Source organism: Leptopilina heterotoma, unplaced genomic scaffold, assembly GCF_015476425.1.
Source record: "Leptopilina heterotoma isolate Lh14 unplaced genomic scaffold, ASM1547642v1 Lhet_26, whole genome shotgun sequence".
Taxonomy (NCBI): Eukaryota; Metazoa; Arthropoda; class Insecta; order Hymenoptera; family Figitidae; genus Leptopilina; species Leptopilina heterotoma.
In genome coordinates, this window is record NW_025110969.1 from 2,079,637 (window position 1) to 2,094,079 (window position 14,443).

The window sequence follows — 14,443 nt, forward strand, 5'->3', positions numbered from 1 at the left end:
CTCTTTTATTTATTTGTATATTTAATTAATTTGTTTATCCATTTCCAAATATGTGTACAAAAATGATAAAAAGGAATTTCAGACTTGGAGAGTTGAGAGTAATTTATGTGGAATATTTAATTTTTTTTTGCAGCGGGTTCTTTGACTGACGATAAAGTTGACGAGGAAGAAGAACCAGCTCCAACAAATACTAGTGCTGGTGAAACTATCTTAATGAATAACGGAAGTCGAGATACTTCACACAGTGATATACAAAAACTGCAACAACAGCTGCAAGATATCAAAGAACAGGTAAAAACTTTAATTACTATTTATCAAGAAATATATTTTTGCCATTTACGAAATTTCACTCTTTTTTATTTTATTTTTTTCTCACAGTGTATTAATAATAAATTATGTTATTCTTATTATTATTGTCACCTACTACTATATCTATTATTACTATTATTAATTAAATTAATTTAGTAGTATTCAATTTTATACCATTTTTATTCTATTATAAATAATTTATAAATATTTTAGTAATTTAAAAAAAAAAAAAAAAAAATTTTTTTTTTATTTGAACCAAAAAATACAGCCAGACAAAAAGTTGATCATTATAGGCATTAAAAATTAATTAAATAAATCGAAGTACGTAAAAATAAAAAGAAGAAAGAAAAAATATTTGAAGAAAGAAAACAAATAAATATGGAAAAATTTTATTATCTTTAAAAATGTTTTATAATCTAAATTTGATTAATTTTTAATTTCCGCAAATAAATTTTTATTTTATGTAATTGATTTTATTTTTAAAAATTTTAGTAAAACTTCTTGTAAGAATTCAATTTTTTTTAGAAATTTCAATAAAATTCCTTGAAAGAGTTCAATTATTATTTCATTGATAAAATTCTTCGGAGGGATTCAGTTATTTTGAATACAATTTCAATTAAATTTTTCAAGAGACTTCAATTATTTAAAAAAATTTTAATACAATTCCTTAAAAGAATTCAATTATTTTTAACTAATTTGATAAAATTCTCTGAAGGGATTCAATTATTTTAATACAATTTGTACAAATAAAGGCCACGAAATAAATAAATAAAAAAAATACTTTGAAGGAATTAAAATTAAAATTTTTCGAAACTTTTCAATTGCTGTGAAGAAATGAATAATAATTAAATATTTCCAAAAATTATTTTAAAGAATTCAATTTTCGACATTTTTTAATAGAAATTCTAAAAAATTATTTTTTAAAAATATATTTCAGTTCTATTTTTTAAATATAATTATATTTTTATAAAGAATGAACATAAACTTTTGGAAACAATGTAAATCTTCTAAAATTCAAGGCTTTAAAAATGTTTTAAATTTTACACTTTTAGAAATAATATTGAAAGCAAAAGGTTTAAAATTTAAATAATTAAAAATTTTAGTTTCTGCAAAAAAATAAATATCAATAAATATTTTTCATTTTTTATAAAAATATAATTATATTTAAAAAAAATAAAACTGAAATATTTTAAAAACTAATTTTTCAGAATTTTTATTAAAAATTTTCGAAAAATATTGGAATCTTATTTAAAAAAATGTTTAATTTAATTAATTCTTAGTAAAATTAACTAATTAAGAAAAAATTTATTTTTGTAACTTTTTAAATTTAATAAAATTATTAAAGTTTCAAATAATTTAATTCAGAAATTCTGATTTTTGAAAAATTTTGATTCCATGTTTTTAGGATTATTAAATTTTTTTTTTTTTTTTTTGAAAAACATTAATAAAGATTTTTAAATTAATTGAAATTTATTGAAATTAAATTGAAAAATTAAATTTTATTAAAGGATTTCATTAAAGATTTTTAAGGAATCGAATTTTCAAACTATTTTTATTGAATAATAATTGATAAAAAAATTGAATTTTCAAAAAATCTTCGTTTAAATTATTAAAAATTTGTCTTTTGATAATTATTTTGATAAAATTCTTTGGAGCAATTCAATTATTTTAATACAATTTTAATTATAAATTTCGTCAGAGACTCTAAACATATTTTAAAAATTGTGACAAAATTTCTGTAAAAAAATCAATTCTGAAAAATAAATTATAATTCTATTTTATTAACAATCACAATTGTTTAATATTTTAATAAAATTTCTTGATAGAATTCAATTATTTTCGAAAATTTTAATAAAATTCCTTGAAAGAATATTCAATTATTTTTAACTATTTTCATAAAATTTTTCGGAGAGATTCAATTATTTTTAATACAATTTTAATTAAATTTTTTGAAAGAGTTTATTTATTTTTAAAAAATGTAACAAAATTACTGTGACGAATTCAATTATTTAAAAAATAAATTTAATCACAATTTATATTAACAACTACGATTATTTAATATTTTAATAAAATTTCTTGGTAGAATTCAATTATTTTTAAAAATTTTAATAAAATTCCTTGAAAAAATGCATTTTAAATATTTAAATTTAATTTCAATTCTTTTTTCAAGGATAATTGAATTTTTACAAATAACAAGTAATTTACTATTTTCAATATATTTGAAATTTCCAAAAATTTGATTAATAATACACAATTGAATTTTTTTTCAAAGGTTTCAAGGGGAAAAGATAAAATTCTGTCTGAAATTTAGGAAAAAATATCAGTTTTGTGGCAAACCTTAAATTTATGTTATATTTTATTATATTTTATTATTTATTTTTATTTCTTATTTTATATTTTATACTTTACATTTGGATATAACAAAAGGTTTTATTGTATTAATATTTTCCTAATTTTATTTTTATTAGAAAAATGATTTGTGGCCATAAGAATTAAATTTTTTATTAATTGCTTAATTTAAAAAGAAATTTACATTTTTATTGTTTAAATATTGAATTTTCGAAAAACCTTCTTTTAAATTATTAAAAATTTGTCTTTAAGGGCATTTGAACCTTGATGACGTTTCAGTTTGTGCAAAGCATGTGTGACGTCATCAAGTTTCAAATGCCCTTAAAAATATTTCAATTTAATTTAAAAATAAATATATAGAGAAATATTTATTTTCATTAATTTTATTTTCATTAATACAACAATAGTTAAATAATATTTTTCGAAAAATGTTTATTAAAATTAAAAATTATTTTTTGTTTCAGACAATGTGCCCAGTTTGCTTAGATCGTCTAAAGAATATGATATTCCTTTGTGGACATGGAACGTGTCAAATGTGCGGAGATCGCATGTCCGAATGTCCCATTTGCCGCAAAGCAGTTGACAAGCGAATATTACTCTATTAAATTAATAACTTTCTCTAAGAATTTAATAAATTAACATTAAGCAGTCAATTTTTGTAGAGTGGGGGAAGAGTTTCCAAACTCCCTCCTCTCTTACACTATAAACGAAAGATATTAAATATTAAACAATACCATTGTTTAGAGGAGAAAAATACAATTCAAAATCCTTTATAAGAAGGTGATGCTCGTTTCCGTTCAAACGTTCAAATTTTACTCAATTTTTACAAGAAATTAACAATTCAAAGCAAATATTATGTTTTGAAAATAAAACGTTTTTCTTGAAGAAAAATTTTCTTTCTTCAAAAAAAAAAAAAAATCTCTTCTAAATAATTAAAATATCCCCCCCCCCCACTGCCAGAAACACTGCTGAAGATAAAAAAAAACAAGACTGCCGAATTTAAATTTAATTTTTTTCGAAGAAAATTGAATAAGTGAGATTATCCGTAAGTTAATTAAATTCGAGAATGAAACGATCAAGTGCGTCTTGTTTTATTATATGAAAAAAAAATAATTGAGAGTTTTACTTCTCGCTTTGCAAAAAAACAATGTCCGTTATTCATTTATGTAATTTGTACATTAGTTATTTAATTATTATTAATTAAGCTATATAATTATTGACTAGATTATTGAAATTAAATACCATCTGCGATGGAATTGATCTAAGAATCTCTTCCGTGTTAAACGGAAGTCAGAGATCTCTATTATTAACTCTTTTTATATTTAATCTTCCAAATGAAAAATGGAAACAATTTTTTAAATCCAATTGTTATCGACTGCAAATTAGTGAATACGAAAAAAAAATCTTTTCTTGTCATTAACTGTATGACAAAAGTTTATAGTTTTTAATTTTTTTTGTTGTTGTTAGAGCATTTCGTTTTGTTAACGTAATGAAGATTGTTTAGCTGAAAAATATAGATCTAGAGTCGTTCAATTTTAAATTCTCTAAAGACAATAAATTTTATTGTCTATATTAATTTTCTTCATGATATTAAAATTAAGAAACAATTTTTTAAATCTACTTTTAATTATAATAGAGAAATTCTCAGCAATTTTTAAAATAATTTTAAAAATCAAAATGCAATATTGTAAACATTTAAAAAAAGACATGCGTCAATTTTTTTAAATTGTTAATTATTTTTAATAATATTCGTAATTTTCCAAGTGAATTTGATATAATTGAAAAAAACTTGTTTTTATAAAAATGATATTTTCGCAAGAATAATTTTAGTTTTTCGTAAAATTGATATAATGTTTTTTTTCGACTTTGTAATGTAGGAAAAAAATGATAAATGTAAAACCCTTTCTCAATTTTATAACCGCAAATTTACAAGCAAGCCGTTAGAACATCGTTACCTTTTTAAATATGTATTTACAACGACAAAATATGTATAAATAGTGAACTTTTTAACGCACAAATATTAAATGCAAATTTCTATAGCCATTTTCACTGAGATTGTTGACAAATATTTTCAAATTTAAATACTTAATGTGTATTTAAATTTCCCCTTCTTTGCAACTTTTAGATTTATCTGTTACTTAGGAATACGTTTCATTAATTTTTTGTGTAAATGTAATTGTTATTTTTTATTTTCCTCCTAAATACGAATTTGTAAATCAAACTTACATTGTAAATATTAGCAGGAATTGACGATTCTATTTTGTATATTTTCTTGACGTTCTTCCATTTACTTTAAAACGAAAAAAAACCTTTTTTAGAAACTTTTTCGAAAAATCAGTGAGAATAGCTATTTTTTTCTTATTCTATATTTAAGTGAAAATTATCTTAAATTCAGAAAAAATAAATCCTACAATGAAATAATTAAATAATTTTTATTCCAATGTGATTAAATATATTTTACATATCGACTATGATTTATTTTTGTGATTGAAAATTTATTATTTCGAATCAAATTGCAGGGTGTCTACTAAATGTGAAATCCGGGAATTAAATTTGACAGGGAAATACTGGGAATAAATTAGGAATTTTATGCCAAATCGGGAATTTTTTCACCAAATTAAAAAAATTTTTATTATTTTCATTTGTTTTTAAAAAATCGCTTTATATTTCAATTTTTATGGATATTTATACTCTTCTCTAAATTTGAATTTGTTAAAAATAATTAAATTGATAGTAAAAAATTAGTCACTGACTCAAATATACTATGTAAATAAATTAAAAGAAAATTATCCATAATTAATAAAAATTTTGTGAAAATTAGCTGAAAAAAAATTAAATTTGTTAAAGAATTTCATTAAAAACTTTTTCACTAATCGAATTTTCAAAGTATTTTAATTTAATAATTGACAAATAATTGGATTTTATAAAGAATCACATAAAAAATTTTTTAATTGTGTATATTTTTAAATTAACTAATAGAAATTATTTAAAAAAAACATTATTTTCAAAAAATTTAAAGAAACTCGTTAAAAGAATTTAATTTAATTATTCATAAAAACTCTAATTAAAATTTTTGAAGTCATTTGTAGATTTATTTATAAAAATTTTAATTTAATGAGAAAAAAAACTGGGAAAAATTAGGACAAAGCCGGGAATTTTGTTGAACGAAAATAATAGACACCCTGAATTGACTTGATTATTTTTCGAAAGAAAAGAAAAAATATTTATTTTGAATTTAGGAATTTTTTCACGTCACAGCTTATTCTAAGCTGAAATTTATTTGATATTTAGTAAAATTGTAGGGATAAACAATTTTGCGAGTAGTTATTATTGTAAAAAAAAGACGCAGGCCGATATCCGAAGTTTTCTTTATTCTATTTGACAATTTTTCGGAACTTCAGATACTTGCGCAGGCGCTATTTAAAAAAACAAGTGGTACATGTGGGTTCCACAATCTTTTTTTAATATGATTTATTTAACAAAAATAAAATTCCCATAAAAAAGATTTATGTGTTGTGAAAATTATTGCTTAATATAATTTCTTCCAATGTCCACTTCACTTTCTTATTCCACAATAATTCCAGAACGATAGGCTGAAAGAAGTTTTATAAAAAAAATTGTATTCCTTTTTTTTTTACTTTTTCCTGATTTCTAGACAGAATTTGAACTTTTTTAGAAACAAAAATTCAATTTAAAACTTTAACAATGTCTACCTATATTTTAAAAATATTTAATTAAAAATTAAAATTAAAAATAAAAGTAAATTAAAAAAAAATTTTTTAATTAATTATGTTGAGTTGAACTTCTTTTCATTATTTTCAAAACTTTCTATAAATTACTTTTAAAAAGATTCAATTACTTTTAATCGAATTTTTTGAAATTTCAATTATTTTTAAAATTATTAATTACTTGTTTGTGAAAATTCAATTATTTTTAATAAAAGAATAGAAATATTTTAAAACCCAAATTTTTCAAGATTTTAAATAAAATTTTTCGAAAATTCAATTTTTAAACAAAAATTTAAAATGTATAAATTTTTTTTTAATTATCTAATTGTAACTCCTTCAGAATTACATTATTCACAAACAGATGAATATATTCGATTGGAGACTCTTTGTAAAATTCAATTATTTATCAATTATTTAATTAAAATTTTTTTGAAATTCGTTTTTATTTATTTAATTTTATTCAATTTTTTAAAGATTCCTAAAGTTTGCTAACAATTTTTTAATTAAATTAAAATTTAGTGAAATTGAATTGAAAAAATTAAATATGTTGAAAAATTTCATAAATGATTTTTAAAGTAATTTAATTGAATTAAAATTTAGTGAAATTGAATTGCAAAAATTAAATTTGTTAAAAAAATTCGTAAATTATTTTTAAAGAGATTTAATTTTTTTTTCAATTCAATTTTAGTAAATTTTAATTCAATAATAAAATTTTTAAGAAAATTTAAGAATTTTAAAGAAATTAAATTAAAATTCTTCAAAAACCAGAATATCTAAAATAAATTATTCAAAACTTTAATAAATTTGCTAAATAAATTAATATTTAAACACTTATTAATATTTACTTCTCTACAGAAACTAAAGTTTTTCAAAATTTCAAATCGTTGATTTTTAATTATTTCTAAATGTTTAAAAATTCAATTAGTTTTAAAACCTAGAAATTCGGGAAATTTTCATTATTTCAAAAATTTTCAAATACTTCTTCTTAAGAATTCAACTATATTTATAAAAAAAAAGAATAGAATATTTTAAAAAATTAATTTTTCAGAATTTTTGTTAAATTTTTTCGAAAAATCATTTCTTTAAGTATTTTCAAATAGTGTAATTGAAATTTCTCAGAAAGAGAATTTTTTTATTGACTTTTTCCTGATTTCCAGACAACATTTTTTACTTTTTCCCTGACCCTAAAGAATATTGTGATTCAGTCAAAAAATAATTAAATACTCAAAAAAATGTTCTATTACATTTATTTACTAATTTCTTTAATTATAAAATTATTTTAAAACATAAATCTTCTTTTTAAATAAATATTTAATCATTATTATTATTTTTTCATAGTAATTAAGATTTTCAAAAATTTTAAATTCAAACATTTTGAAATTTAACAACTTATAAGAATATTATTATAGAAAACAAGAAGATATCGACCACACCGAGTCGAAGATTCGGAAGATAAGATCCGTTTCTTCATGTTTAATAATTTAAATTTCGGTAAAATTTTTCCAAAAAAATTAAATTATTTACAAAAATTTTAATAAAATACTTCGCAAGAATTCAATTATTTTTACGAGTAATAACATTTTTCACATGAATTCAATTATTTCAAAAATTGTAATAAAATTTGTTGTAAGAAGTCAATTATTTTCATAATTTACACAATTTTTCATAGTAATTCAATAATTTTTAATACAATTTTAATTCTTCAAAAAATGTAACTGTTTTCAAAAATATTATCAAAATTCTTCGAAAGAATTCAATTATCAATTATTTTTAATAATTTTTTGCAAAAGTAAATAAAAATTCAATTAAACTTTTTTAACAAAATTAATTCTACAGAATTTTCAGTTAAAAGTATGAAAAATTCAATTTTTCAAACATTTTAATTTTTTCAATATTTTTTTTACAGTGAGAACAAAAACCTGTTTTATTCGCTAAAAGGCTTGCAAGTTGCATCAGTTACTCTTTACTTTTTTGTCTTTAGTTATTTTTCACTCTAAAATCGAAATAAGTTGCATTTTATACTAGAAAACTGGTATTTTGTTGTAATTTGTGAAAGAATAGTCGAGAAAGTCGCATTTTATCAAATTAAATAGTAAAAGATCGAAAAAATCTGTAGTCTATCCAAATTCTATTTAATGTCTATATTATAGACCTAATCCACGAAGTAAAAAGAAAAAATTAAAAAACTTATTTTTTATAAATGTTGAAAAGAAAACGTGATTAACGCTTTCTTTATTCGGTTTTAGTTTGTGATTAATAATATTTCTAAAAAAGGTTCCCTTAAAATATACGGTATACATTGACAGTTATGTAAAAAAATGACTTTATTCAAGAAATTATTGTATAATGTTATTTACTATTTTGTATATACAGCCGATTTTTTGTCGAAGTAAACGAACGTGAGAGGCATTAATGTAAAGTTTGATATTGAGCCTCATATCACTTCAATTGCATTACTAATAATTAATCGCAAGAATCAATGCTATCAATATTGCAAAGCATTTGCAACATCGCAAAACATTTCCTTTACAAAAAGCAAAGACGTATTTTATTTGTATTGCAATTGTAGAAAAAATGCTCCAAGTTTAAGATGATATATAAAAGACCAAACTCCAAGCACTGTACTTTATATCGTTACAAAATTCAGCCAAGAGATATGAATTAGCATAATATTTTTACGTCAAATCCATCGTTATTTTAATTCCTCAATAACAATGTTTTGTTCTTCTTTTTTTTTCTCATCATATCATCAAAAACATGTATTAAAATAGATTATACAGCGAGTTACATTTTTCTTTAAAAACTTTTCTTAATATTTTTCATTTATATATATTTTTGTTTCTCCACTTTCGTTTACATTTAATACTAGTTCGTGCCGGTAAGTGAAAAATCATGCCACGACGCTAACAACACAACCTTATTGCAAAACAAATGTATCAAAAACAAGCGATATAAATATTCATATTATTCTATATAAATCAAATGCAAAAATCTCGGGGATATTTTCTTCGTTGCTAAATAAATTATTATCAGCGTACACTTTCAATGTAAAGAAGACATTTTTTTAAAAAAGAAAAAAATCACCATCTTGTCGTCTTTTATCGAAATTCCAATTATAAACAATCGGAGATCGTAATTATCAAAGGTATAAATAATTTAATATTTAAATAATTAAATTATTAAATATAAGGATCGAACAATTGAATTTTGTTAACAACTGACTATATTCAAATGTTTAAATAATTTTAAATAATCTCAATATTTTGATAAATGAACGAGAGTGAATAGAATGAAATAGTAAGGAGCAATCTAAGTTTTAAAAATCATAAAATTGTTTGAAAAAATATCGCTTTATTTCATGAGCCGGTAAAATAATGAAAAATAGTTAGTAAAGTGGTGCAACAAAAGGAGTTATTATTGTCCACTGCGGTTTAACACTGAAAACGATAAATAAATAATTTGTTTTGGATTTAAGTACCACACTAATCTGTAAATCCTTTCATAAAATTGAATTAAAAAAAAAAATTAAAAAAAAAACCTAGGCTTTCTAACTTTTTTTGTCGAGACGTGGTACGTTGATCATCTTTTTTGCACTGACCCTCAATTAATAATTTAAAGAGCGACACGACGATAAATTCGGTCTAGTTAGACTATTAAATTATGCTCAACTTTTCACGGGATTTGAAATCCGCGTGAAGATGATTCGATATACAGCTGTGACACAAAAATTAAGTTGTGCTAGTTCAACACTCAGACGATGAATTTAAATCGGCCGGTGGTATTTTTTTGGTTCTGGTAATGCGATCCAATTCTGCAGCTGCATCGTTTCGCATTGCTGTTTTGTCCACTCCAATTCCATCTGAAAATTTAAAAAAAAAAAGGATCAATTTTTATTTTCGGATGATTGGAGGATGAACTTCTATACCAATAATAGGAAAGTCAATAAAACTGGTGAAATTTTGTCAACAAGGAGAATAAACCGTTGACACGGTTGTCATAAAAATTTGACTTTGTTTTTCCCTGAATTTTTTCTGATTTTTCAAAAAAGCACTTTAACTTATTCTCTGATCCCGATATAATAAATTCAATTTTTACTCTTCGTGAAACTCAATTATTTTTAAATTTTTCAATCAAAATTTACGAAATTAGAATTATTTGAATATTCTTCAAAATAATTATTTTTGAGAATTTAGATATCCAGACTTTGCACTCGATAATTAATTTTAAAAAAGTAGGCTTCAACCTAAAAAAAGTAGTAAAAAAGTAGCTATCGAAAAATTAAACTTGACTTCACAAAACTAACAAAAATTCCATTCCATATTTTTTATTTTCCTAACTTTTTCCTAATTTTCATCAAAAATATTTACTTCTTTCTTATCCTGCTAATAAATTGAATTTCTGCAACGACTTTTATTATTCATCAAAGAATTAAAATATTTATAATATTTGTAATTTAAATAATTGAATTCCTGAGAAATTTTTATTATTCATGAAAATAATTGAATTCTTTAGAAGATTTTTACAAAAAATTTTTTTAATAATTGAATTCTGTTTGGAAATTTTATGAAAATAGTAGATATTGAAAATCATTGAATTGCGAAAAGTTTTAAAAAATAATTAAATTTTACAAAGAAGTCTATTAAAATTTTTGACAATAATTGAATGTATGTGTGGTATTTTATCAATTTTTTTTTAATATAATTGAATTTCTAAAAAGCATTTTATTATTTATGAAAATAATTGAATTCTTGTGACGAATATTGTTGTTTATGAAAATAATTGAATTTTGCAAAGAGTTTTATTAAATTGCCTCAAAATAATTGAATTTTTGGGAATAATTTGGTCATTTATCAACATAATTGAATTCTTTTGAATAATTATTTATGTAAATAATTGAATTCTTGGAAAAAAATTGTATTAAATTCCAAAAGAATAATTGAATTATTTCAAAAAAATTTAATTAAAATTGTATTTAATTTAAAATAATTGTTTTCTTTCGAACAATTTTATTAAAATATTTGAAAATAAATTAATTCCTACGAAAAATTTTAATATTTTTGTAAATTATAGAATTCTTCCAATGAATTGAAAAAAAAATATTTTTTAAATAATTGATATTCTCAAGGAATTGAAATTAAATTTTTAAGAATAATTAAATTTTTCAAGCAATTTTTGTAAAATTGTATTAAAAATAATTGAAATCCTGCGATGAATTTTATCATTTATGAAAATAATAATTATAAATAGTTGCTAAAATTTTTAAAAAATTTTCCAAAATTATTAATTTCCTTAAAAGAATTTTATTATTTATGAAAATAATTAAATTGTAGCGAAAAATTTTATTAAAATGTTTAAAAAGAATTGAATTTCTTGTGAAAATTTTGTTATTTTTTAAAATAATTGAATTCTTCTTCAGGATTTTCTAAACATTGCTTTGAATAATTAATTTTTTCGAATATAATAAATGTTATGGAAATTTTATTTAAAATAATTAAATTCTTGTGGAAATTTTTAATTGTGAAAAAAATTCAATTTTTCTTTTATAAAAATAATTGAATTTTGCAAATAATTTTATTAAAATGCCTCAAATAGAATTTTCGTAATAATTTTGTTATTTATCTTTAATAATTGAATTCTTGGGAAGCATTATTTATGTAAATAATTGAATTCTTGGGAAGAATTATATTAAAATATTTGAAAATAATTGAATTCCTGTGAAAAATTCTAATATTTTTGTAAATAATTGAATTCTTCCAAAAAGCAATTTCTGTAAAATTGTATTAAAAATAATTGAAAGCCTGAGAAGAATTTTATTATTTACGAAAATAATTGAATTATTGCGAAAAATTTTATTAAAGTGTTTAAAAAGAATTGAATTTCTGTGAAAAGTTTTGTTAATTTTGATAGTAATTGTAATTCTTTCTACATAAGAATTTTATAAACATTGTTTTAAATAATTAATTTTTTCGAAATATAGGTATTATTTATTAAAATGATTGAATTCTAGCAAAGAATTTTATTATTTGTGGAAATAATTGGATAAAAAATAACAGAGTTTATTGTCATTTTAAAGAAAATAAATATTTGTATTGACCGAATGTTTTCGTTTTATTTACCTTGTTTTATCAAAAATCTCGGAAGTTAAAGATTAAGTAACTATTAGCGGATTTAAGGTAGTGTAAATTTTCAAGAAGTAGAGAAAGTAAAAGCTAAAAAGTAAAAGTAAAAAGTAAAAAAAAAAAAAAAGTAAAAGTAAAAGTAAAAGCTTTTTAGTGACTCAAATCTTAAAAAAAAGTATCAAAATTTTAAATCCAATGAAAATAATTACAAATATGAAAAGGGGGTGGTTTTTAAAAAATATTTATTATTACCTACATAATTTTTTAATTTTTTATCTATTGTTAAGTAATTTATTGGAAAAAACTCAACTTTTCCAATAAAAAGGATGGAAAAAATGAATTCTCAATTACATTTTTTTACTCCAATATTAAATTCATTTCATATACAATTATGTAAATGTAAAAGAAATATAAGAATTGTATGTCTAATATTGAGAGCAATCAGCTGTAAACACGCAACACACTTTTAATAATAATTGTCCATGATTAAAGGCCAATAACAAAAAATCTATAAGCAATACAATATTGTGCACTTAAGGTACCCTTCGAGTTTTTCGAGTAAATTGTTGGAAATCGTATTAACAAACACTTATCATGAAAGACACTTTAGAAATGAAGAGTTAATCATTTTGAACATGAATTTAATTTAATTCAATCTAATTTCATTTAATTCAATAAAAATAATCCACTAAAAACAGTATTTTCATTTTTTGTTTGGCACTCAAGCAGTCACTTTTTGTCAGTCATAGAAAGTGGTTGTCAAGAATGAAGTTAAGTGAAATATACTTTTTTATTTGTATTTTGTGGAAGGAAATTCTTGCAGAACGTCCAACAATCAGTTTAGAAAAACCTGCAACAACAGATTACTTCGATGGATTGGTAAATTATCTGATCAACGAATCTAAATTGTACCGGGTTGTGTTTATTCTTGAAGATCAATTTGAAAATACAGATCCAATGATGAATTCGCTACTAAAAAATGTCAATCAACATTTTCCATCTTTCATCAGCAACTACGATAAAATTTTAATTTGGCAAAAAAGGTATATAAGTTAAATAATTATCTTGTTAATTTTGAGATAAAAAACATTATGATAAAATTTGCAAAAGACTCTCCTTTTACGTCAAAAATCATAAGATCAAATTTTTCTAAGTAATTAATGATTTTTTACTTCTTTCCTTTGTAGACTCTATGAAGAAATAAATCATTATGGAATGCATTACAGAAGATCGACTCTATTTGTTTTCCAAGTAAACAACAATAACACAATGTATTCAATTGAAAAATACATCAAAAGGATAAAGATTTGGGAAGGTTTGGCACTACCAAGATGTTTAATTATGAATTCTTTTAATTCAACTCATGAATATCTTAACAGTACTTTGTATATCTTCTGGAAATGGAGTTATTTGGACACGACAATCATGACGTACAATGAAAAACACCAAGTTGAACCTTTTTTGAGTTATATAAATCCTTTTATGGAAACTTTCACTGTTCAGGAGATAACACCTAACACTCAATGGTTTCCGAATAAATTAAACGATCTAAAAGGTCAGGAAATTGATTTTAATTTCGTAGCTTATAATCATAATCAAGATCCTGAAAAAGTACTGTGGATGGAAAAAAGGACTATAGAAATTTTTTCTCGAGCAATGAATTCTAAACTTACACAAAAACAAGCATCTTACAATCCACCAGTTTTAAGAGCCGATTTGCAAATCACCTATATAGTCCCTTTTTATGCTCAGGTGTTACGATTGCAAGAAATTGGTACCCTAAAAGCTGTAATTCCAAGAATGGAAAAGATTACAAAAGACGTAGTTGTTTCAACAGAATTTTTACACATGACAATAGTAACACTTTGTACGATTGTCATCATTCTGCTGGTAGCTTTTTTCTTGAATTTTGATAGGACTACATGGCAATTTTTAAAC

The 14,443-nt window shown here is 21.4% G+C and overlaps 2 protein-coding genes across 4 annotated transcripts in view; one reads left to right on the forward strand and one right to left on the reverse strand.

Moving 5' to 3' along the window:
* Positions 1 to 4,219, forward strand: part of LOC122503378 (E3 ubiquitin-protein ligase MIB1-like) — a 72,134-nt gene extending 67,915 nt beyond the window's left edge. The window contains exons 6-7 of the mRNA XM_043613886.1: positions 134 to 291; positions 3,123 to 4,219. Of these exons, the coding sequence (XP_043469821.1) occupies positions 134 to 291; positions 3,123 to 3,263 (299 nt within the window). The 3' untranslated portion in view covers positions 3,264 to 4,219. The remainder of the gene's footprint in view (positions 1 to 133; positions 292 to 3,122) is intronic.
* Positions 4,220 to 8,692: 4,473 nt separating this feature from the next.
* Positions 8,693 to 14,443, reverse strand: part of LOC122503316 (cytoplasmic dynein 1 light intermediate chain 2) — a 48,636-nt gene continuing 42,885 nt past the window's right edge. For all 3 annotated transcript variants that reach the window (XM_043613808.1, XM_043613807.1, XM_043613806.1), the window contains exon 10: positions 8,693 to 10,245. In XM_043613808.1, coding sequence (XP_043469743.1) covers positions 10,130 to 10,245 — 116 coding nt within the window. In that variant the 3' untranslated portion in view covers positions 8,693 to 10,129. The remainder of the gene's footprint in view (positions 10,246 to 14,443) is intronic.